Source organism: Myotis lucifugus, unplaced genomic scaffold (assembly GCF_000147115.1).
Source record: "Myotis lucifugus unplaced genomic scaffold, Myoluc2.0 scaffold_0, whole genome shotgun sequence".
Classification (NCBI taxonomy): Eukaryota; Metazoa; Chordata; class Mammalia; order Chiroptera; family Vespertilionidae; genus Myotis; species Myotis lucifugus.
The window spans coordinates 14,931,260-14,956,912 of record NW_005871048.1 but is presented as its reverse complement, the minus strand read 5'-3'; the positions used below and the strand labels follow the sequence as shown (position 1 = coordinate 14,956,912).

Here is a 25,653-nt window from a genome sequence, read left to right as displayed (position 1 = left end):
AAAACAAAGTACTATTCAGGGAGTTCAGCAAAAAGCATTTTATCAAGTGTCCTCTAATTCCTTTTTTAAAATTATTAACATAGACAGAAATGACTTTGGAAAGAGATGGGGGGAAAAAACAAAAACAAAGCAAGAACATCACCTTCCGATGATCAGTATGAAACTGCTAACCTGTTAATGATTCACTTGGGAACCAACTGAAAAAAAATTAAATTTACTGTGAATATGGAAAAGAAAAAGTTATTTGAGACATCAAAACAAAGAACATATATGCACTGAAGAGGTATGTTTCAGTTGATGAAATGGCTCCAGCAAGCAGTCTGGTGCTTGGCAGTTCATTTGCCACCTGGCATAGACCCAGAATTTTAAAAAAAGAGATTTCAACATTAATCCCTAGTGTATTTTTGTTAAAGTTCCAGTTAAATAAGGTTAGAAAAGGTACACTTGTTTAAAAAAATTTTTTTTCCTGAGAACTGGACAATGTTAAAAATTACAGCAAAGCCTTTGGATAGGTAACCTGCATTACAGAATGTAAGATTTAGACTATAATCTTAAGAAATACAGGATAATTGGACCAAAGACCACCAAAAAAAAGATATAATTCAGACATATTGTTGAAATAAGGTAAATAAGGGAATCCTATAATCATCTCACCTCCTCCTAGAAATTTTTCCTAGTCAATAACTTGTGCCACCTTCTCGACTGCCTTTTAAAAAAAATTGCATTTCACATCCTCAGTGACCCCCCTCCCCAAACACACACACTTCAAATTTTTGAACGAGAGAGAGAAAGAGAGAGAGGGGGAGAGAGAGAGAGAGAGAGGCAATTTCACCTACTATACAAGGACTTAACTGTCCAGCGGGCTGGCCTGCCTAGCCTGCCTAGGGGCGCGAGTAATGATGGAAGCTTCTTCCAACAGCCAAATCCATGGAACCCTAAAAAAATAGGCTCAGTGCTCCCATGAGTGGGGTTTTGTGGATCTCCCCGTTGCCCAGCGTGGTGAGTGTGGCGATAACCTTAACTCAGGTCCTCAGAAGCAAAACCTAGCAGTCACACACAAACTCACCACAGCGCTCAGGGTTGCTGGGGACCAAGACTGGTTGCTAAGGACGCTGTAAGAGCCGTTCTTGGAGCCGGAATGTTGCTCTTTTAGCGTCTCCTGACATGGTTTAACCAATCAGGACCTTTAAGTGCAATTCCACCGTCCTTTCCCCGCCTTCACCACATTTGTGTTCAGTATCGAACAAATAGATGCAATTTTAGGTGAAAGACCTTCATTAGCTTTAAAATATAATCATAAAGCACATAGTAATGATTCGGTTTTAATACTGTACATACGTTAGCTATCCAGCAGTAGCTGCAGCGAGAACTGGAATGACATTGCCAGTGTCCCCTCAATGCCTAAATACCTCCTCCATAGCCTCGTCCCCCAAAACATAATAATCTACACTTAAAATTAAAACAGCATACTTATACAAAGGTAGCTGTTTCTTTTAACTGAATTGCTGTTCAAAGGCTCCTTTTACATAGAAAATCTGTATCTAATGGTGGATAAACAAAACATCCAGGGTGTTCTGTAAGTATTAACCACAAGGGGGCAAATTTCAATTCAAAAGAATGCCAATTTTTGAAGATAGTATCCATTAGTATTTTCTAATTCAAATCCTTATAAAATTCCCTGTCTACCAAGTGACGAGCAACTTCAACTTCAAAAACACCACAAATTTTGAGGAATTCTGATTAACTTTAAAGTTAATTTACAGAGATTGTTCTTGTTAAGTAAATTGCCTTAAAATATTAAGAACTTCAAGACACTTTAACTGATGAAAACTTCAGATACATCAATCCAAAATTGTTTCTGTTCATAACAAGGATCAAGTAAGTCTTGTGATTTTATAGCAAATTTTTATATTTTAAACAGAAAGTATTAACCCAAACCAGAATGTATAACACCAAGAGTGAACTCTTAAACTGTGAACTTTGGACAATTATGATGTGTCAAGTTCATCAATTATAACAAATATACCAAATGGTTGGTTATTGATAATGCAGGAGGCTATGCATGTGTGGGGGAAGGGAGAGTATGGGAAAACTCTGTACCTCTTATTTTGTGTGTGTGTGTGTGCATGTGTAAACTCAAAACTATACTAAAATATAATAAAAATGTAAAGTTAATTAATTCACTTTAAAAAGTAATAAAGTTTGGAAAAACAGAAATTACAATATCCAGTCCCAGGCTTCTCTGAAACAAATTTCTCCTAAAAGATCAGTAAGTTGAGGGTAAAAATAAAACTAAGATATAACAGAGAGAACAAAAACATGGTCTCTCTGTTTTCAAAGACTGAATAAGGCTGACAACTTCCAGAATGATTATCTCTTGTTCGTATAACCATTATCCCTTTACATTTCATTTTTATGATTTGCCTCTTCATGTCCTTTGCTCACATTTCTACTGATTTCCCTTTATTGGTAAGAGCTTTTTTCTCTTTTTTCTTTTTTTACAATAAAGTGACCCATTTTATAACTCATGTTAAAAATGTGACATTTCCCAATTTGTGACTCATTTTTCAATTTTGCTTAATATATTTTTCCTTTTTTATTTATTTAGAAATTTAAGCCCTAACTGGTTTGGCTCAGTGGATAGAGTGTCGGCCTGCGGACTCAAGGGTCCCAGGTTCGATTCCGGTCAAGGGCATATACCTTGGTTGCCGGCACATCCCCAGTAGGGAGTGTGCAGAAGGCAGCTGATCGATGTTTCTCTCTCATCAATGTTTCTGACTCTCTATCCCTCTCCCTTCCTCTCTGTAAAAAATCAATAAAATATATTTTTAAAAAAGAAATGTAAATGTACCATGGTCAAATTGATTAGTCTTTCCTTAGATGGCTTTTTGCTTTATTGTCACTTTTAGAAAGTTTTTCAATCTACTTGAAAAATATTCACCTTTTATTTTCTTTCTGTATTCAATATTTTTTAAAAGGGAAAAATGCAATATATTATAGCTGGAATTTATTTGGCAATAAATTGCAAGATGGGGCTGTTACTGTTTCTCCCCTCAACTGGCTTCCCAGTTGTCCTCCTTTGAATAATTCATCCTTTCTTCACTGATATGAATGTAAATTGTAAGATGCCATTGCTTTTATTGGTGTATTTATTAAAAGCATACACACACACACATACACACACACCCCTTTTCCTCCTTCTCCTTTTAATAAATAAATAAAATTTTGATTCTGAGCTAGTCCCATCTTTGAGCCAATATTCCTAAGGAACAGGGAAATATTATTTTATTGCCATGTGCTGTAACTAATACTGGTTACATAGTCACTTGGTACTCGCCCTCAAGTAATACTGGATACACATTTTAAGGGAAAGACTACATACATTTGCCCAAGCCCCATCACAACTCAAGCATGTCAGTCCACTTCAGACGAATTTGATTATCGCTTTAAATAAAGGTTCCCTTCTAGAAGATTGAGAAGAGTGCGTCAGGGTTCTCTTCCGGACGCCCTCGGAATGCTGGGCCCCAGTGGGGAGAAGGGGCACAGGAAGAACCCACGGTAGGCTCAGTCAGATCTAGGGACAGGGACTCCGCCCGAAGAGCCCTTGGAGCTGATGAAAACAGGTAGTAGGGTCATTTTAATTTTCCAACTAAGGTCTTGATTTGTAAAGGTATAAATACCCTGATTTAGATGCAGCATAAAATACCCACAGAAGACGATTTGTAGGTCTTTTGTGGCTTTGGAAAAGCAAAATGCTTAATTCCTTAAGTCCCTGAGTGTAGTTTATGTTCATGGCGAGGAGCCGGAGAGGACAGAAGAGGGGGGTTGTCTCCCTGCACCTTCCTTTTTAATGCTTACTTACGCCGTCCACACCACCTCTGCGCTCACCGGGACGAACTTCTCTCGATTTTCCCTAAAACGCCAAGTGCGGGAGGCAAAGTTAGATGTGTTATTACAAATATCTCGCACCTGAGCAACTTCCCTGTGGCAGGTGAGGCACCAGCCTGGTGAGAAAAGACCGAGATCCGAGGCCTTTGTGTGTAGCGGGACGTTCAGGCTGAGATCTCCGCGAGTCAGTTCCCGCGAGACCTTAGTTATTATTTCCCTATGAGACGTCTTCACTCGACCTTCTCTGACCCAGGTCGCATCGCCCATCCCTGTTTCCTCACGGCATTTCCTTGGTACAGTGTTCCATTAACTCCGGTCACCTCACCACTTCCTCCTCCCTAATGGCGACAGTTTAAAGGCGGGCTCCGTATACCCGAATCGTCTCCCTAGCAACCGCGTCTCCGAAGACCGCCGGAAAAGGCTATGATCACGTGCGCTGTGAACTTCCGGGTTGTCAACGTGACTTCCGGTTGTCAGTTTCTCCGGACGCGGTGGCGGCAGCGGCGGCAGCGGAGGAGGAAGAGGAGGAGGAGGAGGAGGGAGAACTGTGCGGCCCCAGTAGTGGTGGGCTCCAGGGGGCTTGCCTCGTCCTGCCCCGCCTGCGATGCATCCGCGGCGCCCGGACGGGTTCGATGGCTTGGGCTATCGCGGGAGTGCACGGGATGAGCGCGGTTTTGGCGTGGCCTTCCCTGCAAGGTCCTTCAGCTCCGGGCCGGAGCTGGGCCACTGGGTGACCACTCCCCCAGACATCCCCGGGAGCCGCAACCTGCACTGGGGCGAGAAGAGCCCGCCCTATGGCGTGCCCGCCCCCTCCACCCCCGAGGGCCCCGCGGAGGAGCCCTTTCCCGCGGCGGCGGCGGCGGCAGCGGCAGCGGCGGCGGCGTGCCGGCCCGAGCACGGGTGAGGGACTCCGGGAGCCAGGCCTGGGTGAGGGGACTTGCGGGGCGGCGGCCCGCGGACCCCGGGAGCCGCGCCGAGGGTCCCGCCTTCGGGGCCTCGGGTTCTAATCGCGCGCCACACCCGGCGCCCTCCCCGCGTCCTCTGCCCTTGAAGCGGGCCTCCTCTCTCGTCCTCGCACGAATGTTTTCTCCGGGATGACTTCCAAAAAAAAGACACCTGTCTTAGCTAATTCAGTGACCACTGCATTTACTTGATGTGGTTCATTGTAGCTTTGTGTTCTGCAGAGTATTGTGTGTGTTTTTTTCCAGCATGGACAGGCTTGGGCTCAAACCCGGCTCTACCAGTATTAAAAGCTGAGAGACGGTGTAGACGTCTGTGAGCCTTCAGTTTTCTCATCTTTAAGGTGGATAGAAGAATAACAGGGTTCTTTAAGGGTTAAATAAAATGAGATATGAGTGATGCACAGTACATTGTGGAGCAAATATTTGTTTCCTTCCTTTTCCCTTTTAATTAAAGCAGTTGAGTCTGTTTTCTAAGCCCCAAAATACCCCCTGGCATCAAACCCCTTTTTGGTAGAACAGAAAATGTTTATACTTTCCCCTTTTCTTCTGCTAAAACTTAATGGTAATATAAATTGAGCCTCACTCATATTAAATGATTCGCTTGAAATACATAGAGAAGTTGTAATTTTATTCTTTTTTATTTTTAACGGGCTAGTAACACTTTTCTATTTACATAAATTATAGATCCTAAATTCATATACCCCCATGGGAACTCTGTAAAGATTTATGGAATTGAGAAATATACCCACCTTCTGCTTTTTTTTTTCTGACCTAAAAATTCCTCTAACAAGCAAAAATCACTTGATACAATTTCAAAATAAGACTTTGAATTCAAGACATAGTTATTTTCCAAAGGATTGTCAGAAGACCTGTCTTTTAATTGCAGTACTTTGTGATTTAGATATTCTCAACATCTTTTTTTATTCATAAAATGGAAATAATGGCACCCTCTTCCCATTCTCCTGAAATTGTTAGAATAGTAGATTATATTAAACTAGGGGCCCGGTGCACGAATTCATGCACAGGTGGAGTTTCTTGGCCTGGCTGGGGATCAAGCCGATTGGGACCATCTCACCCAGTCCTGATGGGAGCTGGTGGCCAACTTCCTGCAGCCCCTCCTGCTGGCCGGCCCAGGGAGGCATAGGAGGTTGGCCGGCCAGGGGGAGGGACTGCGGGAGGTTGGCTGGCCACCGAGGTTTGCTGTGGGAGCACACTGACCACCAGGGGGAAGCTCCTGTGTTGAGCATCTGCCTCCTGGTGGTTAGTGCACGTCATAGCAACCAGTCGACTGGTCGTTTGTATGCTTAGGCTTTTATATATATAGATATAAATGTAAGTATATTTATCATTGAATATAAAATATATTTTAAACATCAGTTTTATTCTCATTTCTTCTATTTTGACTTGCAGGTATAATAAGATTGATTTGGGATAACTATGAGGAATAGACTTTAAATGCAGTATGATAAGCAAATGATGTGGAGGCGGACCAGTGATTTAGTGTCATGCAATTAGCTTGTTCACTCTGTCTGGTTTTCTTTCTGTTGGTCCCAAGAGGAGTACTGGAAAATTATAAATGAAATAATTCAAAATGCATATATACTTGCTACATAGTTACATTCTTAGGCAGTAAAGTTTAGATTATTTTTTCATAATTTATGCTTTGATGGTTACAATGAGGAGGAGCTCTTAATGTAACTAGGGCTGTTGTTTTTTAGCAGTAGTAAGAGGCTGGTGAGTCTACTTTGCAAGGTGGATAGAAGGCTGAGAGCATTATACAGTTAATAATAAACCTTCCTAATACCTTCCAGAAAATATGGTATTTTCTGTTAATATTAGGGGATGATCGGGACACACAAAAAGGAGAAAGAGCTGAAAGGAGGAAAATACCTTAACTTGGGCAAAGAAAAGCTATCTCGCTTATACATTTTCCAAAATAAGGGTGAACCAAATAATGTCCTCAGGGACATGTTTACATGGTCTTGTTCTGACTGTAAGGAAATAGTGTGTTGCTTCATTTAAAAGAGCAGAGTTGAGGGGGGGCGGGGGGAGATGGGATAAGAGAGAAGAGAGAGAAAAGAGATTGAGAGCCCTTTATTGCCCATTTTGATTATTCTTTCAATTTAATAATTTCATGGTGTTTTACTTGTGACTGTTGGTTTAACATAGATGCTCTCTACCACTAACAGTGAATGACTAATTTTACAATATGGGAGGTAAAGTTGGTGTACATATCAGAGCTTTCTACAGAAAAAATTGTATGTTGTTTGCAGTCAGAAGTTACAAACTGGTAGCCCTTAGATTCTACCTGCAGATATGTTTGATTTGGCCCACATAATGTTTTACTGCTTTTTAAAACAGTTGCCAATCTTTTTTATTAAAAGATACCACATAAAAATAATATTTTTTAGAAAAATCACAGCTTAGACACCAACCCTGAGCTCACAGTCCCACATTGCAACAATGAATTGGAGCTGAAGAGCAATTGTGCCTTGCAACTTGCCACAAGCCCAATAGAGTTCTTCACTCATTCAAATGAATTCCCTGGCCCCTATCAGGACTTGACTTGGGGACCTGGTTTTAAATGAATATCGTGTTAATAAAAGAAAATATTTTTTTTTGTTTTTTACAGTAAATCTAAATATTGGTTATGAGTAATCTTATTTCTTCTATTTTAGAACAGTTGAGTAGATTTGCTGGATTTGGTATTGGACTTGCAAGGTAATGTTCTATCTAAATAATTTTAATTTTTATTTATAGTTTTTAATGTTATAATAAATGATTAGTAGTGTTCCCTTTAGATTGATTCTTTGTAGCAGTAGATTAAATATTGAATAATATTTTGCAGAAAAAATTATTTAAAATTTATAAGTTAATTTTTTCCCCCAGTAAGGACAGAGAATAGTCATTAAATTTTATAATCACAAAATAATTTTTAAGGAATATTGTTACACCTTTCATATGTATCTATCCAAAGAGTAAACCATTAATTCTAATGTTATCTCTTCTCCAAAAACCAAGTCATTTTACATTGAATCTTTTTTTTGATTGAATTATAACAAGATATTTATCAACATGGAGTCTAGGTTTCAGTTATAATCAGCATTTAATGAGCATCATTTTTATTTTTTATTTTTAATGATTATTTTGTATTAGAAAAACCTTTAGTCTTGATTTATGTGACCTTTAGTGAATACTGTTTCAAAAATACTGAACTTGCACAAAGGCTGATATATGCTAACAAAAGTCATTGTTTTAAACATTTTAATCGAGAAAAAATGACCTTATTTGTATGATTAAACTTGAGGATGTTAATATCAATAGAAATAAAATTTGTGTATTAAGGTTTTCCTTGAGCTGTAGTTAATTTTTCTTCAGCCTCACCGTTTATACTTTAAAAGTCATTATCATCCTATATAATCAAAGCCTAATATGCTAAGTGTCCGACCATTCATTTGACCAGTTGCTATGACGCACACTAACCACCAGGAGGCAGCCGCTCCGACCAGTAGGTTAGCTTCCTGCTGGGGTCTGGCCAATCAGGACTGGGTGAGACAGGCCAGATACACTCTGGAACCCTTCCATGGTCCCTTCCTGGCCAGCCAACCTCCCGCAGTCCCTCCACAGCTGGCTGGCTGGCCCTGATCGGCCGGCCCTGATCAGGACTGGGCGAGATGGGCTGGACATTCCCTGGAGTCCTCCCACAGTCCCTCCCTGGCCCTGATCGTGCACCAGTGGGGTCCCTCAGTCTGGCCTGCGGGGATCAGGCCAAAACCAGCTCTCCGACATCCCCTGAGGGGTCCCGGATTGTGAGAGGGCGGTTCTTGGGTGACACACCCCAGAATCGGGCTCGCTCCTCTCTGGTTCTGGGTGCGTTGCCTGAGAACCACAGCTGCCAAGTCACCACAGCTCGGCAGCTCCTGCGTTGAGCATCTGCCCCCTAATGGCCATTGGGCATCATAGCTACTGGTCAGACAGTCGCTTAGGCATATCTATCTATCTAAATAGATAGATAGATAGATAGATAGATAGATAGATAGATAGATGCATCTATATATATGTGTGTGTGTAGATGTGTGCATACCCATGCAGGCATGTGTTACTGTTAGTACTTAAGCCACAGTTGTAATTAGTGGTAAATACTTTCAGAACTATTTTGTACATAAAATACTAATCAATTAACATAGTCATTGAAATCCCTATAACTTAAGCGCAAAGTACATCAAAAACAAAATTTATAGAACGAGATTTATGAAAAATAGATAGCTCTTCTGATAGGAACTTTGTGCATAAGACATCTGAAAGAAATTGAAAGGGTCATTTAAATTGTCTAGGAAAAGAGTTTCCCATATTAGATATACAGAAATGTCGTTTCATCTTTATATTATACATGTTAGTATTATATATTGTTTCCCTTGACTATCAGTTTCCAAATCTGGCTTTAATTCTTTTCATGTTGAATTTTGTTACTGGTACAATGATTTGTAAACATGATATTTTTTAATTTTTTTTTTTATTTTAAGAATGGGAAACAAAATAATGCATGATTCTTCAAACAAAATTTATTTCAAATACATATATGTTATAAATTAAATTTTAGCTATATTACATATATTTATAAATTATTCTTATATAGTCTCTTTACAGAAAATGTACTGGCTCATCCTTGCATTGTTCTACGCCGCCAATGTCAGGTAAATATACTTCCTATGCAATAATCCCAACTCTGATTTGAAGTACAGAACTCAGCCCAGCTGGAGTGGCTCAGTGGTTGAGTGTCTCCACATCCCAATGAGATGGGACTGGAATATGTGCTGCATCCTAATACTTTTAAAGAATTATTTCACTTAAGTATTGGTCCTGACCCCCTTTACTGATTTTATGATTTGCTAATTGTTTATAACTTAGAGTTGGAAAATACTAACCATTGGGAGACACATATCTCCTGTTCCTGAGTTCTTTGTGGTTCCTGAATGCTTTGCCACACTAAATGTAATTCAACTGTTTAAGGAAACAAAAATATCAAACCAAAAGGCCCTATTACATATGCTATATTATTGTGTATATAGCATTGGTTTTCAGGGTTATATTTATATAACCATATGTACTTGTGCATATGGTTTTCAGGGTTATATTTATATAACCATATGTACTTTACTTTTAATAAGTTATTTAAAGCACTTTTAAGAGTAATTTTGCTTTGCTTATGTGTAATTTATGCTGACTTTAGAATTGAACTTTTGTTTATGATGTGACTCCACAGTATTTCTTTCTTACCCTTGTTATTTCTTGCAAAACAATAATAGAAAATAATTATGAAATATATTTTTTACAGGTTAATTACCATGCTCGACATTATCATCTCACTCCATTTACAGTCATCAATATTATGTACAGCTTCAACAAAACTCAGGTGAGAATTAGTGTATAGATTTTGTTAAAATTATTTATGTGTCATTTTGCCTTAGTAATAATTAAAGCAACAGTAATTTCTTATAATCTAGTTAATAAAAATATCTTAACTCTTATACTAAAACTAATGTAACATGATAATGGCATCTTTTTGGTGTCACTGAATAATCAGTGAATTTACACCTTTGCCAAAATTAATTAAATATTAGTGGTATTTAATCAGTATTAGAGATACTCAATTAATTGGAATGTTCATCTTGGCCTAAACGTAGGCTACCAAAAAATATTAAAATAATGTTAGAAATTAATTTAGTTGTAGTTTTCCACTAAAATGTCCTTTTAAATAATGTCTCATTGGAAATATCAGTAAACATTCAATATCAAGTTTTATTAAGTCCCTTTTTTTGGTGTTTCTTATTTACCAATTAACGAAAATAACAATAAATTTTGTTTATTGTAGGGACCAAGGGCCCTTTGGAAAGGAATGGGAAGTACATTTATTGTCCAGGGAGTCACACTTGGAGCAGAAGGAATAATTAGTGAATTCACACCTTTACCAAGGTACCTTTTTTGGCATTTTCTCAATATTAATGTCATATTAAAAATATAGCAAAATATGATAGTTTCTAATAATACCTTGAATTTAAAAACTTGACTTGCCTGAAATAGCTAAGAGGAGAAACAGAAAATAAATTTAATTGCTATCTTATTGAATTAGCATATGATAAAGATAACTGCTTCCTTGTATAGTATCTATTGAGATATGTCTTTCAGCTCCTGCTGCTGTGCGTCAGCAACTAGCAATTAAGGAATAAACACGAGTATGTGAGCAATTCCTGCTCTTTAAGTAGCTAGTTTGATGAAGGAGACACATGTAAACAAATTACAGTACATCATTATGTGTGCTATAATTAAACAAATCCCTTTCAGAGCCCAAGGGACACTTTGCATAGAGTTATTGTTAGGATTTCAAAAAAGAACTGAAATCTGAGCTAAGTCTTGACTTATGGTCAGGAATTGACTTGGCAAAGAAGGAGAGGATTCAGAGTAGAGGTGACAGCATGCCCATTGGAGGTTGGAACATCTGGGTAATAAGTGTCTTATGCTAAGAATAGTGAGCATGTATGGAGTGGAATAGAAGGAAACGAGGTTAAGATGCTAAACTGAAGCATGGCAGTGCCTTTGTAAGGGATTTAGGTTTTATTCTCTGTGAAATTGGGAATCGAAGGTGTTAGTTGTTGTTTCTTTTTGTTAACATATGGGTGATTTGATCAAGGACAATATTCAAGTGATAGTGTGGAAAAAAAGACTGGTGTAGACTGTCAGTAATCTAGGGGGGGAAAAAAGAAAAAAAGACTTGTGCAGAACTGTCAGTAATGTAGGCCAGATTGAGAAGGGTTTAAACTGTGGAAAAGAATAGAAAACAATGAGCTGGAGAGACATTTCTGAAGTATATTTGATAACTGGTGATAGATTGGGAATGGGCATATGGGAGAGTGAGTTGTCATCAGTAACTGAGATTTCTAGATTGGAATCAAGTTGAAGAATTCATGAAGGAGAATACGTTGGAATGGGAAAGAAGATAAGAAATTTAACCTTCAATAGATGATGTTTGAGATTTCTGCAAGACAGTTAGGGGGAACATGTCTAATAAGTGGTTGGAACCGTGGGTCAGAGTCTTAGAAAAAATTTGAAGCTGAAGGCATAGCTTTGAATGTAGTGATATAAAAGCAGCAGTTGAAACATTAGGATGGATGCATTTCCGAAGGCGATAATGTAGACTAAGTGACAGGAAATGGACCAAACACAGAATCCTGGGCAATGTGTGAGTGCACACATGTGTGCCATACCTGTATGTGTATTAGGAGAGGTAATTGAGGGGAGTAATAAGAGATGATCACAAAACTCATTGAAAATAGCAGCAAACTGTAGAACAGTAATGTCATCGAAGCCAAGAGAGGTGAATTGGAATTGTTAGATACATTTGGAGGGAGAGGGTAGAGAAATTGGGTAAATTTACTTGTGCACCTGTTTTCTCTCTGAAACAGGATACAAGGTCATTTGGTGAAAGAAGAATGAGGGAAAGTATGAAAAGAATGAGGAACCTAGGTTCTCAAACTTAATATGTTCTTGAAGGCTGTTAGAAAACTGAATCATGTTTTCCCATTAGAAATAATGTAAATTGAATTAATCTGTTCCAGATCCCCAAATGATTCCCTGCTTTAACCTTTCTTATATACAGTACATATTTAATTACTGATTAATCTATAAGTAAACACTTTAAAAACAAAAAGGACATTAAATGTAAGTGAAAATTTAACAAAAAAGAAATGAAAAATTTCATAATAATAAGCAGCAACAACAACGACAAATATTCACAGCATAATTTCCTGAGATGTTAACGTGAGATTTAGTGGTAAAATGACTCATACTCCCGCATTCTCTCCTTTGTCGCCTGAGAGATCAGTGACTGATCATATAGGTATCATCATTGAAAGGGCTGTTGGTTTGAGAAGTGAATTGTTTAAGATGGGAAACATTCGAGAACCAGGTTCAACTGTATATGTTTGGGACAGTCACAGCTACTATGTGTAACAGAAGGCAAACCTTACTAGGAATATATGAAAGGAATGTTAATAGATAATATTGGAAAGCATAAATTAGTGTAAGTGCTATTTGGTAGGAATCTTGTGATTTTTCCCTATCAACACTAGATCCCAGAGATAGCATTAAAGATCTTGAATGGTTTGCTAACGTAATTGTGGTGATAGAAATGTATTAGCCTCAGAAGCTACTGTGGTGGTTCATTCTATCCTAGTACAGTGTAAAAAAGAGATTTTGAATGGTTTGTTGATCCAAAGGTGGCTCCAGGCAGGTGAATTTTTTGGGTTGACAAGGAAGTGAGGTTGTTGCCGGTACAGTCAACTGGCATCTCAATCTTGGGATTCAGGCTTTCTAGGGAAGAAAATGAAGACAGGCGAGACTGATAGTGGGCTTTTTGCCAGTGTTTGCTTTCAAGGACTGTATAGTCTTGAAGGTCTTGAAGTTCTTTTAACACAGCTTTGCTAAATGTTATAAACAAAACAAAACATTTGGCCAGCGACGAGTTTCCCATCATACTTTAAAAATCTGAATTTATGATGTTGGCTAACTTTATTCACCCTATTGCTTTTTATATCACAGGATAAAATGGGAAGTTAGTACTTGTCATCAAATGTTCTTGAAGTTCTGCCAGAAACACAAAATTTTATAAAAATTTAACAAATTTCAGGAATTTCTGTATGGTAAAGTGTAAAGAATTCTACATTTGCAGTCAGACACCTTTGGTCCTGCCTACACCACTTTTTAGTTCTGGGAACTTAGGCAAGTAATGACACTTCTCTAAAGCACAGGTGAAGTAGTAACTTTCACTCCAGGTTGAGAAGGAAAAAAGAAATGGGAATGGGAAGGCACAGAATTTTATGAAACTTTCTCATTTTGTAGACATACAGACACATCAGATTATGTGGACATTTTGAATCATATTTAGGAAGACATCTTTGTTGTATTTTATCTGGATAATTTTGGTAATAAGTAATAAGTCCCACTCATTAATTAATTTATTTACTTAATTTGCTAATATTTCCTGAGCACCTACTATGTTCTAGGTCCTATACTAGAAATCAGGTATACAATGAGAAGAAACAAAAAGTACCTTAGGTCTAGTATAAGGGACATTCATTAAGTAAAATAATCCCACTAATGAATAACTAAGTACCAGTTGAGATTGTTCACAGAAGAAAAAGAATATGGTCCTGTGAGAGTATTAAAGGGTTAGGAACAGTGTCAGTAATAAAATGACACTTGTTTTTGTGTAGATTATGCATTAACTATGTATATTCATCTATCAAGTGGAAGAAACACGAGTGCCTGATGGCTGCTGAAAGGACAAATAAGTTGCCAACTAAAAACTGCATTGGATTTAGTGTCATGCAGGTCATGGGAACCTTGGCAAGAACTGTTTTTGTTGGAATAATTGGGTAGAAACCAATTTGGAGTGCGTTTAGAGGTGAGTGAGAAGTTAGGATGTGGAAATAGCAAACTTAGGAAGTTGGCTGTGATGAGAGATGAAAAAAAGTAGCTGAAGATGAGAGGTTTGGGTTGGGTTGAGGGAAGATTTTTTTAAGAGGGAAGCTATTTGAGCATGTGAAATGAGAGACAATGGAAATTAAAGACTGCTTAACTATAGTTATTTAGATAATGGGGGAGGGGTTGGGACAGGGCAGGCTGGAGAGGATCAATGTGGGGGGAAGAGAACATATGTAATACTTTCAACAATAAAGAATTATTTTAAAAAACAAAAAAAATAAAAATTTTATTGTTTTTGTGTAGATTATGCATCAAGACACTATCAAATAGAAAACTATTTTGAGAAAAAGCAAGTCACTTCTCTCAGTTTTGTTGCTTGTTTGAAGGGTAGTTTTTGCTTGTGAAAACAGTGATTTAAATGTATTTACACAGGTTTTGGTATTTAATAATGAAATATAAAAAGGTTTAATCACAAGTAGATTTCTACACTACCTTCTTTCCTGAAGCACTTAAATGTGCTAATTTAAATTTCTAGAGCTGTGGCAGTAAGTTTTACTCATTTTATAAAGGAGTAGAGAATAGATACAAAGAAGAAAGTCTCAATTTTTTATAATTGATTATAAATTTTATTTTTCTCTCTTTTACCTTAATAATCTTCCCTTAATAATTAGTTTTGTATTCAAAGGGAAGGTGGCCCTGTCCTTTCAGAAACAGGCCACAGACCCATCTGTCCATAATGTTAATAACAGTTTCATGCTTCAAATCAGTGTCATAATAGCCTTGAAAAGAGTAATAGTGCCCAGATGATTGGCAAACCATGTAGCATATTTTGTTTTATAATTATAAAGTCACTGCCAGTAAGATGAAAGGCCTAATTTTTTTTGCATTTTTCATCTTAATCATTAAATATCATTTCGGCTCTATTTTTCTGTGGTTGTTCAGGCCTGTAGTATTCTAGTATTAATCAGAATGTGACCCAGAAGGTTCCCTAGGGTCTAATAAATCAGAGAAGGTTATATTCTATTGCCTAAAAATTTCTCTGCAGACCTCTCAGTCTCTTAGAAAAATGTAGGAAAATTCACATACCGCCCGTGCTATAATTATACTGAGTCTGTTTTTAGAGCACTTACATTATTAGTGATTAATTATTTTTGCCTTTTTAATGTAAAATATATTTATTCCTTTATCTCCTTATGTTTCTTATATTCACTTACTTGAGATAGAACATGTTTTCTCAGTTTCCTGCTGTGGCTATTGTGCAGTAAGTGTCAATTTTATCAGGGGAACTGGTAGTAGCTAGTCTCCTCTTTATTTTACACCCTCCTTTCTTTGTTATTCTCCCTCTCCCTTCCTCCTCCTTCCCCTCCCCTTCAATCCTCACTGTCTGACTCTTCATTTACTCTCCCTTTTGCTCTCCATATTCTTTTCTCTTTTTTTACTTTTCTCTTGATACAACTTTTTCCTTTTTTGTTCTTTCAGCTTGCCTCTCTTCTTTTTCTTCTCTTTCCTGGTTTCCAAAGGTAACCTAAATAGCAGGAAACACCCAGTGCTAGACCTTGGTTCCAGATCTAGCATTTTTCCTGTGTCTTTTGAACATGTCCCTGTCACCTTTTTGAAAACCTTTATTTTCTCAAAGTAAAACAAACACAAGAATACCTGCTCTGCTGCTCTCACAGGGTTCCTTCTTGTATCAGAGGAGATGAGAGGGAGCGGAGGCAGAAGCAGACTTCACGTCAGAGACCAGGGTTTAGAGCCCTTGTTTTACTACTAACATTAATCTGCATATAATTACTTCATTTTGTTTATTGTTTTTTATTCCTATTCTTACATACTTTTTAAAGCTTTATTTCTCCCTTTATCCTATTCCTTGTTACATTTTCCCTTTCCCACCCATTCTTTTTTACTCAACCTATCACTTTTTTTAAAATATTTTTTTATTGATTTCAGAGAGGAAGGGAGAGGGAGAGAGAGAGAGAACCATCAATGAGGGGGGAGAGAATCATTGATCGGCTGCCTCCTGCACGCCCCCTACTGGGAACCGAGCCTGCAACCCGGGCATGTGCCCCAGAGGGAACCCTTCAGTCTGCAGGCCAATTCTCTATCCACTGAGCCAAAACAGTCAGGGCTCAACCTATCACTTTTATATCTCCTTTAATTTCTCATGTTCATTTTTGTAATCAGTTATAACTTCCTCCTCTGTCAGCCAATACAAAAATACCTTGAACATTGTTTTTCTTTTCAAACCACTACAGTTGTTTCAAATGTATCCCAGAAAGGAAAATGTTTACCATTAGAATATATTTCTCCTATAGATTTTTTTAAATTAAAACTTGATTACTTTTTTGCAAGTTGGGCTAATTCAAGATGTTTTAAGTAACATGACTTTTGTTTTACTTAAATTTATTTTTTAGGGAGGTTTCACATAAATGGAATCCTAAACAAATAGGAGAACACCTTCTGCTGAAATCGTAAGTGAAATTTATATTGAAAATTTATATTAATTTTTATAGCATTATAACTGAAAATTTTATTTAATAACTATACGGAAGGAAATTAGAGCAATGAAATATTTGAGGGACTAGAATTTCAAAGGACAAGTTACAGGGTTTAGGAATAAAAATCCTGAACTATTATTATCTTTAAAATAAATCTTTCTAATTTGAAAGGGTGAAATCAAAACCTAATTTTTCTTTGTGTTCTTAGGAAGTTAGCAGAGGTCCTCAACTTTTTAAACACAAGTTGCCAAGAAAATTATTATTCTTATTTTATTATTAATTAGAGATAACAAATTTATTTGTATGGTGATGAGCAAACTAAAAAACGTAGTCCTGAAGGCACTCAGTGATTTTACAACATTGACCATTTTCGTAGATTAGAATTTTACTCTTCACTTTTTAATTTTTTTTGAAGATTGTGAATTGGAAACCCCCCTCCAGCTTGCTGGCTCCCTTGGTGGGGCATTCTAGCTCATTATTACTTAGTGATGTTCCATTCACCTTGAAAACTACTACTTGCCAGGACCTGGCCCGTAGGGTTAGGTAAGTCCCACCTTGATATTATTTTAATAACTATATTTTGCAGGCTTGCAAAGTTGTAATATTACTCTGCCTAATATTAGTGGTAGGAAACAACTTTGCAAAGCTGTACAATATTGTTTTTTAATAATAAAAGGGGACTTCACTTACCATTGAAGACTGGCTTAACTCTGCTGGGTGGGAAATCTGGGAATGGATAATAATAATATAGGATAATAGCAGAACTTATTCAGATATCACTGAGAAGGCAAGCAATAGAATGGATCCACACCCTGTATTTTAAGTGTCAGAGTTATAGGCTTCATTACCTATGTGCAGGTAGAGGTCCAAACAATGACTCAAACGAGCCTCCATTTCATACTGCTTTAAAATAAAATCTATGTTCTTTGCAGGCTGTCCCTGTATTATTAATACTTAAGGTTTCATTTCTAATTGTTGAATAAAGATTTTCTGTTACAGGTCTCTGAAGTATCTTTAGGCTATCGGTATTAATAGTTGAAAACCTTACAAATATAACTCAGGCTTGAATATAAATTATGTTGATACATTAAAGTAGATATTAAAAGATCCTATCTAATAAAGAGGGAATATGCTAATTGACCTTCACACTGTCGCAAAGATGGCGGCGCCCACAGCCAATAAAGGAATATGCTAATTGACTGCCCCACCCTCAAAGATGGCGGCGCCCAAAGCCACAAGATGGAGGCGCCCAGTCCCCTCAGCCCCGCTGCACGCCTGCCTCCGGAGTCCCCCAGTCCCCTCAGCCCCCTAGCCACCCACGGCTGGCTCGAGGCGCAGGCAAACCTCAGATGGCGGCTGCCCAGCCGCCCAGGGCCAGCCGAGGCTTGCGCTGCCTGCAGTGACAGCAGCAGAGGTGTGATGGGGTGTTGCCTTCCCCTGATCACCGGGTCGCCTCCCGCCCCTGAGGACTCCCAGACTGTGAGAGGGGGCAGGCTGGGCTGAGGAACCCCCCTCCAGTGCATGAATTTTCATGCACCGAGCCTCTAGTTTAGTATAAGTATCTTGTTTCAATAAGCTGATGTTTGTTTTAATTTCTACAGCCTAACTTATATAGTGGCAATGCCTTTTTATTCAGCAAGTCTGATTGAAACAGTACAGGTAAGCTATTTTTTATGGTCATTTTTTACTTAAAATGTTTTTGGAATATTAAATGTATTATTTATGCCTGGTTGTATAATAGAGAAATTTAAAACAGTATCCTTTTAAAATTTTATTTTGCAAATACACACATATCAAAGATTATATACTAGCACTTTGCTGCTAAGTATATTTCCTTTGCAAACCTACTTCACACTTTTAGTTTTAATTTATTTTATCCCTTCCGTAGACAGCTGTATACTCTTTATTCAGATATCTCAGAATCCAGCCTATGATTTGCTTTGAATACAAAAAATCCAAAGGGTTGTGTATTTTTTTTCAATTTTCTAAGACACAACTCAGAATGGTTATGGCTTGTCATAGGTCAATAAATTAAGCATGAAACATGATAATCATCCTAACAGTGAGAAGGTAGTCTGCATAGTAGTTTACTAACAGCATTCTTATTAAATATGCCTTTTAAGGAACATTTGATGCTATGGTGTGGTTAAGTGCTACAAAAGCTAAAGCTATCTCCTGCTAGTGTTTTACATTGTTTTATTATTTCTAACCACAGGGTGGCGCTCAAGTACATCAAATTCATTGATTTTTTTTCACCATTGGGTTCTTACACTTAAAACTGTCAGATGAAGATAGTTTAACTTCACCTATACACAAAATCCAATTACTTGTTTATCACCTATCTGCCATCTCCATCATCACATCCTCTAGCATATTATTTGTCTTCAATAAGTATGAATTCCTTCTCTATAAACACCTCAATGGATCAGCCTTTTCTCTTCAAATTACTCTTTTCCGTGTAATTGCTTTTCTGGCCCCATGGTTGATTATTTATTTATTTATTTATTTATTTTTAGAATTGACTTCAGTTAACAGAAGTTAACATCTTGCTACTCAAATACACTTTTCTCTGCTTTTGCACTTGGCATTGTGTTAAATAAATGATACCACCTTTGGGACTACAGCTTACAGTTATTACTCTATGAGATATTCTCATAAATAAGGAAAAAAACAGCAAGAAAGTGATTGTTTAAGAAAAAACAAGCAGCATGATATTAAGTATATCAGAATCACATGTCTGTTTAGATCTGTGACTTTAAACAAATATCTTAACCTTTCTAAATCTTTCTCATTCATAAAATGGGAACAGTATTTTAATAACTGGGTTGTAAAAATTGAGTTACTTATATAAAGTGCTCAGCTCACTATGTTTGTTTGCTTATTTAACCCAGTATCTACCCCTCTTTATCCTGCTCCAGGTTCTACCTGATAATTGCCTCATTTTGATTTCTTTGGTCTGATTTTCTAGAAATCTTTTTATGTCTTCTTAAGTCTCTCCTCTTGCACATCTTCCTCTTCTTTAAGTAACTTCTTTGCCACCTGTTCTACCATACTCCCATACATAGTCCTTGACCCTGTCTGCTTTTATCCTGTATTCACCATCCTGGAGAACTCACTTACTCTCATGAATCATTTTGACTCTAATCTTTAAAATGTGAATTAAATCATCATCACCTCAAGACTCAGCGCATAAAAACAATATTGTCTTATTCCCCTGAAAATTAGCTTCCTTTTGAGCATCTCCTTTCTTATTAATGTATTATTGTTATCTTCACCCTAGAGACTTAGAACTTTAGTTCTTATTTTTAGAAATGTCTTGATTTTTATATTTCTTTCATCCTTCATAATCAGGCAGTCATTATGCCTTCTTAGTTCTAACTCCAAAATGTAACTGAGATTTGTCTGTTTCTCTCCACTGAGAGGCAACCATTCCCATCCCTTCTTTATCACATACTTGGTTTATTATGTTAGCTTCTTTCTTTCTGTTTTATGTCCAGTGGGTTTTTGCCCTCCTGGGAGCTCTTTGAGAACATTCTTCCCTTGAAAAATATACATTCATACATAGATCTCCTGAAGACCTCCTTGGTCCCTTAAATATGAACTTCCTAGTGACCAGTTGTCTTCATTAACAATCCTTGTTTAGTCACTGCATTCCACATCAGTGTAAGATTGATGTTCTTCACTTTCAATTCTTACATCCTTTTGCTGATTAAGGATCCACACTGACTCATACTTCCTAAAATCAGTTTCAGACTTTTCAGCATAGTATTCAATTAAGGTTTTTATTGATTTCACTTTACCTTTTCAGTTAATCTTCCTTAACTGCTCATTTTTTTTAAACATCATTAAATATTTATTGAGTGTCAACCTGTATCAGGCACCATTATAGACCTTGGGGATATAACAGCAAACAAAACAGACAACAATAGTCTGCCTTCATAGAGTTATATTTTTGTGGGGAAGATAAACATACACAAAATCAGTATAAAGTATACTAGGTGGTGCTTAGTGCTAAAGAGAACAAAAATAAAGCAAGGAAATTAAATAAGATTAATGGGTTGAGAGGAGCAGCTATTGTTTTGTTTTGTTGTTTTTTTAATCAGAAAGGCCTCACTGAGAAGGTAACATTTGAGTAAAGATCTGAGCATATGAACTACTTAGATATTTGGGAGAAGAACATTCTAAGCAAAGGAAAAGTAAGTGCAAAGGCCCTGAAGTCAGATTGTATTTCATGTGTTTGAAGAGCAAAAAGGGGGGCAGTATAGTTGAAGCTCACTAAGCAAGGGGTGAACAGGAGGAGATGAGTACTGAGAGGTAAGAGGATGATAAATCATAAAGGACATTTTAGGTCATTGTAATAATTTAGCCTTGACTTTGAGGGGCATGGAAAGTCTTTGGCATATTTGAACCAGAGTAATTCTAACATGTCTTCATTAGGATCTCTTTTGCTGCTGTATTAAAAATAGACTAGAGTGGGAAAGGACCAGAGATTGGTAAATGGACTAGGTGAGCTGATTTTAGTCTGTGGTTTTAAATGTATTATATTTACTGAAAACACATTGATATGTTCAGCTTGAAGCTTTTTTTTATCATCTAAAATGTAAACTCCAAGTTTACCCCTTAGACTTAACATTTCTGAACTCTTGATTTCTCCCCAAAATGCTACCCCATCCATATTTCCCAACCCAGTAAGAGCCATTGCTATTCCACTTCCTCTGGCCAACAGTCTTGAGATTATCCTTGACTTCTCTCCTTCATACCCAAATCCAATGCACCAGTAATTCTTATTGGCTGTAATTTTAGGATAAAAGCACAACTGATGCACTTCCCTTCCATTACTACCTGGTAGTCCATCATCTCTTTTCTGGATTATGTAATAACTTTTTAACTGGTTTCTCAGCCTGCCCTCTTGTTCTCTGCACAATAGCCAGTGTTAACCTAAATTATATTTTGTCCATCTTCTGCTTAAAACCAGCTATTTTTCCATCTGATTTTTCCATCTGACTAAAAGCCAAAGTCTACTCAGTGGCATGGTATGGCCCCTGACTACTTTATAACTTCATTTTATACTTTCTCTTCTTCAATCATTACTGTAGCCAAATTGGCTTCTTGCTGTTCCTTTTCTGCCTGTCCATGACTCTGACCTGTATCACAAACTTTGTAATACACATCCTCAAAATTATAGATAGGCAGAAACATTGCAGATGATAATGACATTTATTCAGTGCCTTCCAGCTTTCAGGCCTTTTTTTCACTTAATACTCCTAGCAACTCTTTGCATAAAACATAGGTGGTACTAATTCCATTTTTATAGAATGGTAAACTGACTTTTAGGAGAAGTTAAATAACTTGCCAATGGTCATATAACCAGTAAGTAATGGAGGCAGGGTTGAAACCCATTTGTAAGAAGTCTAAGCACTATACTACCTCTTTTGGTGTCATGGAGTTAATGTGTTTCAAAGTTATTTCTAAGGAGCTTCTTGAGGCCAGGGAAACCAGGTGTGTCCCCACCGACATCTCCTTCTCTATTTTCCTTGTCCAATAAAAGTAGCTTCCACTTCACTGCTATCTGTTTTATGGAATTTCATATGAAAAAAGAATCTAACAGCTAGGTAACATTTGAAGTCTGTAAGCTATTGATGTTTTCCCTTTTTGGTCAGCAAGTTAGTATTTAAAAGGAACCTAAAAAGAGCCCTTTTGGGGGGGCAAAATAAGCAAATATTAACTTCCACTCATTTCATCATTTTTATTTTAGAGTGAGATAATTCGAGATAATACTGGAATTTTGGAATGTGTTAAAGAAGGCATTGGAAGAGTGATAGGCCTGGGAGTGCCTCATAGCAAACGACTACTTCCTCTTCTCTCCTTGATCTTCCCCACGGTGCTGCATGGGGTTCTTCATTACATCATCAGCTCCATCATTCAGAAGATCGTCCTACTAATTCTAAAGAGAAAGACTTATCATGGCCACCCAGCTGAGAGCACTAGCCCAGTGCAGAGTATGCTGGATGCTTATTTTCCAGAACTTATTGCTAACTTTGCTGCCAGTCTTTGCTCTGATGTTATACTTTACCCCTTGGAAACAGTTTTGCACCGCCTTCACATTCAAGGAACACGCACAATAATTGACAATACAGACCTTGGCTATGAAGTGCTTCCAATTAATACACAGTATGAGGGAATGAGAGACTGTATCAATACCATAAAGCAGGAGGAAGGAATGCTTGGTTTTTATAAAGGGTTTGGTGCTGTTATAATACAGTACACACTGCATGCAGCTGTCCTACAGATTACCAAAATCATTTACTCTACGCTTCTTCAAAATAGCGTTTGAGATATAAATTCCCGATTAGTCTAAAAGGCACAATCTGGACACTTTGCTATGAAATTGTGAGGGTATAAAAGTGATACTGGGGGGGAAATGGATTATAAGTGAAACTGGTAGAGAAAGCCCATGCTCATTATATTGACTTTTTTTTAAAGGCATAGGTCTTTTTGGGATCAAAAGTATTCCAAATTTGAAAACTCAATAAAAATAATACTCATCAATTAAATTCTAGCTAGTGTAGCACGCATACTGAACTAAAATTGGTCTTGAGCAGAAGCAAAAATTTATCAGCAAACACAAAACAAAATTTTACAGAGCTGAATTTATTCCATCTAACTTTAATATTTATTACATGTTAATTTTACCTTCTTGGTTGATAGTGGTATGTCATCCTTAATATATAGTATCAAGAGGTCATAGTTTACCTTCAAGCAAATAAATATGTAACCAATGATAATGATGAGAAGGATTAGATTTGGCAATCTGGAATCAGGAGTTGAAGTTTTAAAATGTATTATCCCTATATAACATTTTAATGGCCGCATATTTATTACATAAAGCCATTTATGTTCACATACAAAACTTGGAATTTCCTTCCTTTCAACAAATTTTCCACCTTTAGATCAGCTTATTGCATAAGATGACGTCACACACTTTCTGCTTAAATATAAAAATAAAATATTAAAAGCCAAGTTATCCAAAGATTTAAGGCAAACAATATACTTGTCTATATCCAAATACAGCATTTCGGTGCCAGCAACTTAATGTTCGTCATATGTTTATAAAGCTTGATTTGCTTACCTAGTTATGTGAATCATCAGGCTGTTTTTAGAGCCACTCTTAACAGAGATAGAAAATAAAATAATCATGACAACTATTACTGTTTCTAAATTTAGAAATTGTGTACTGAAAGGAATGTCACTTGTCTTTCATTTCTGAATGACCTGTCTTAATGGAGACGCGATTAAAATTCACCTGGGAATTTGTGCCTCTTGCCTTCTGTATAGTTATCATAAATTAATGTCTTCAGTTTTTATTCCAGGTTTGTTTAAAATTTCATACTCCAAACTAGATATACATAAATGGAAAAGCAGGTCTCTCCAAATCGCCTTTTATTTAAACTTGTTTGGATGAATACTGAAGAAAAAATACAAACTTTAAAGGAAGTTTGTCCTCGCTTTTTATGGATGAGGTAAAGAGGTAAATTTCAATAAATAAGCAAAAAAATAATCAGTTTAATAAAAAAAATTGTATGTTCCTAAATGGATGAAGCTCTTTGTGTAGTAAAATGATATGCTCTTGACTGATCCATCATTAAACATTTTAAAGTTTCATTTCCTCCTGTAAGTGGTCACAGTTTTACTATGAGCCATGTAGCACACTGAAGTGCAGTGACTTTGCACTTACATTTTCCAAACAGATTTATAAATAGATTTATTTTAGTTGCTAAATATCAGCAAAGTGGTTACTTTATGTGATTAATAATGTTGGAAACAAAAATGATATCCAGAAAGTGTGAAACAGTATTTAAGTAGCAACTCTCTTTACTATCCTGTGTTGTATGTTTGTGGGGGGTTTTTTCCCCCCAATTACTAAAACATACAAGTTGTACGTTTTTAAATTTCACCAAGAGAGGAAAAATAAAATTAAACACCACTGATCATATGTATTTTATGGTTACTCCTTCAGATTATGGTTTATTTTGTCCAACATATGGCATTTAAATTATATTCATTACTTTTAAACTACTAAGTAAATTGTTAGATATTTATATGTCGAACTTCCTAAAAATCCTTTTATTTTTATTATAATCAATGAAGACTATTTCAGACAAGAGTTAACTTCTGAAAATTGCAAGTTTCAGAATATTTCTGGAAGAGAATCTGAATGGAATCAAGTATTTACTAGTGGAAATATATGGGATCTTTCACCTAGCTAAAAATTAGGTATTTCAAGATTGATGGAAGTTAGCATGAAGATTCAGTTAGATAACTTTCATTATGAAATCATTATAAGACTAATAGCTGAACCACACACAAGTAAGGTTAGTCTTGTTTTCTGTCTCTTTGGAAAAAGAATACAATTAACATCAAAACTAAAATTGAAATGTGGCCAAAAAAATTGAAATGTGGCAAGTTAAAATACTAATTTTCTTAACCCCTCACCCGAGGATATATTTTAATGATTTTAAAGGGAGAGGAAAGAAGAGAGAGATAGATGAAGAGAAACATTGATCTGATCAAACCCGCAACTTGGGTATGTGCCCTGACCCTTTTGGTGTACTGGACGACACTCTAGCCAACTGAACCACTCAACTAGTGCAAAATACTAATATTTTTTACTCCATTCCAAATTAGTTGAAATATAAAAATCTTTAAAATTTAAGCACTTAAATGCTTGCCAAATATGTTTAACTGAATTTAGAGAGGAATAAGTGAAATAAACATTGGACATTCTCTTTCCCTTTTTAAAAGTGCTCTATTTCTTTAGTATATAGGTG

The 25,653-nt window shown here is 36.8% G+C and overlaps 2 protein-coding genes and 1 pseudogene across 2 annotated transcripts in view; 2 read left to right on the top strand and 1 right to left on the bottom strand.

The window, feature by feature from the left end:
- The window catches only part of TMEM232 (transmembrane protein 232), a gene marked incomplete at its 5' end in the record, with an annotated part of 170,514 nt that extends 166,468 nt beyond the window's left edge, over positions 1-4,046 (bottom strand). The window contains one exon of the mRNA XM_023756316.1: positions 3,970-4,046. Within this exon, the coding sequence (XP_023612084.1) occupies positions 3,970-4,046 (77 nt within the window). The remainder of the gene's footprint in view (positions 1-3,969) is intronic.
- A 494-nt stretch (positions 4,047-4,540) lies between these two features.
- Positions 4,541-24,484, top strand: SLC25A46 (solute carrier family 25 member 46). The gene is made up of 8 exons (XM_014464059.2): positions 4,541-4,788; positions 7,529-7,571; positions 9,487-9,544; positions 10,186-10,263; positions 10,723-10,823; positions 16,742-16,798; positions 18,427-18,484; positions 22,581-24,484. The coding sequence occupies exons 1-8, from the start codon at positions 4,683-4,685 to the stop codon at positions 23,157-23,159; spliced, it is 1,080 nt and encodes a 359-aa protein (XP_014319545.1). The 5' UTR covers positions 4,541-4,682; the 3' UTR covers positions 23,160-24,484.
- On the top strand, positions 12,965-13,087 carry LOC111825561 (annotated as a pseudogene).
- Positions 24,485-25,653: the final 1,169 nt, after the last annotated feature.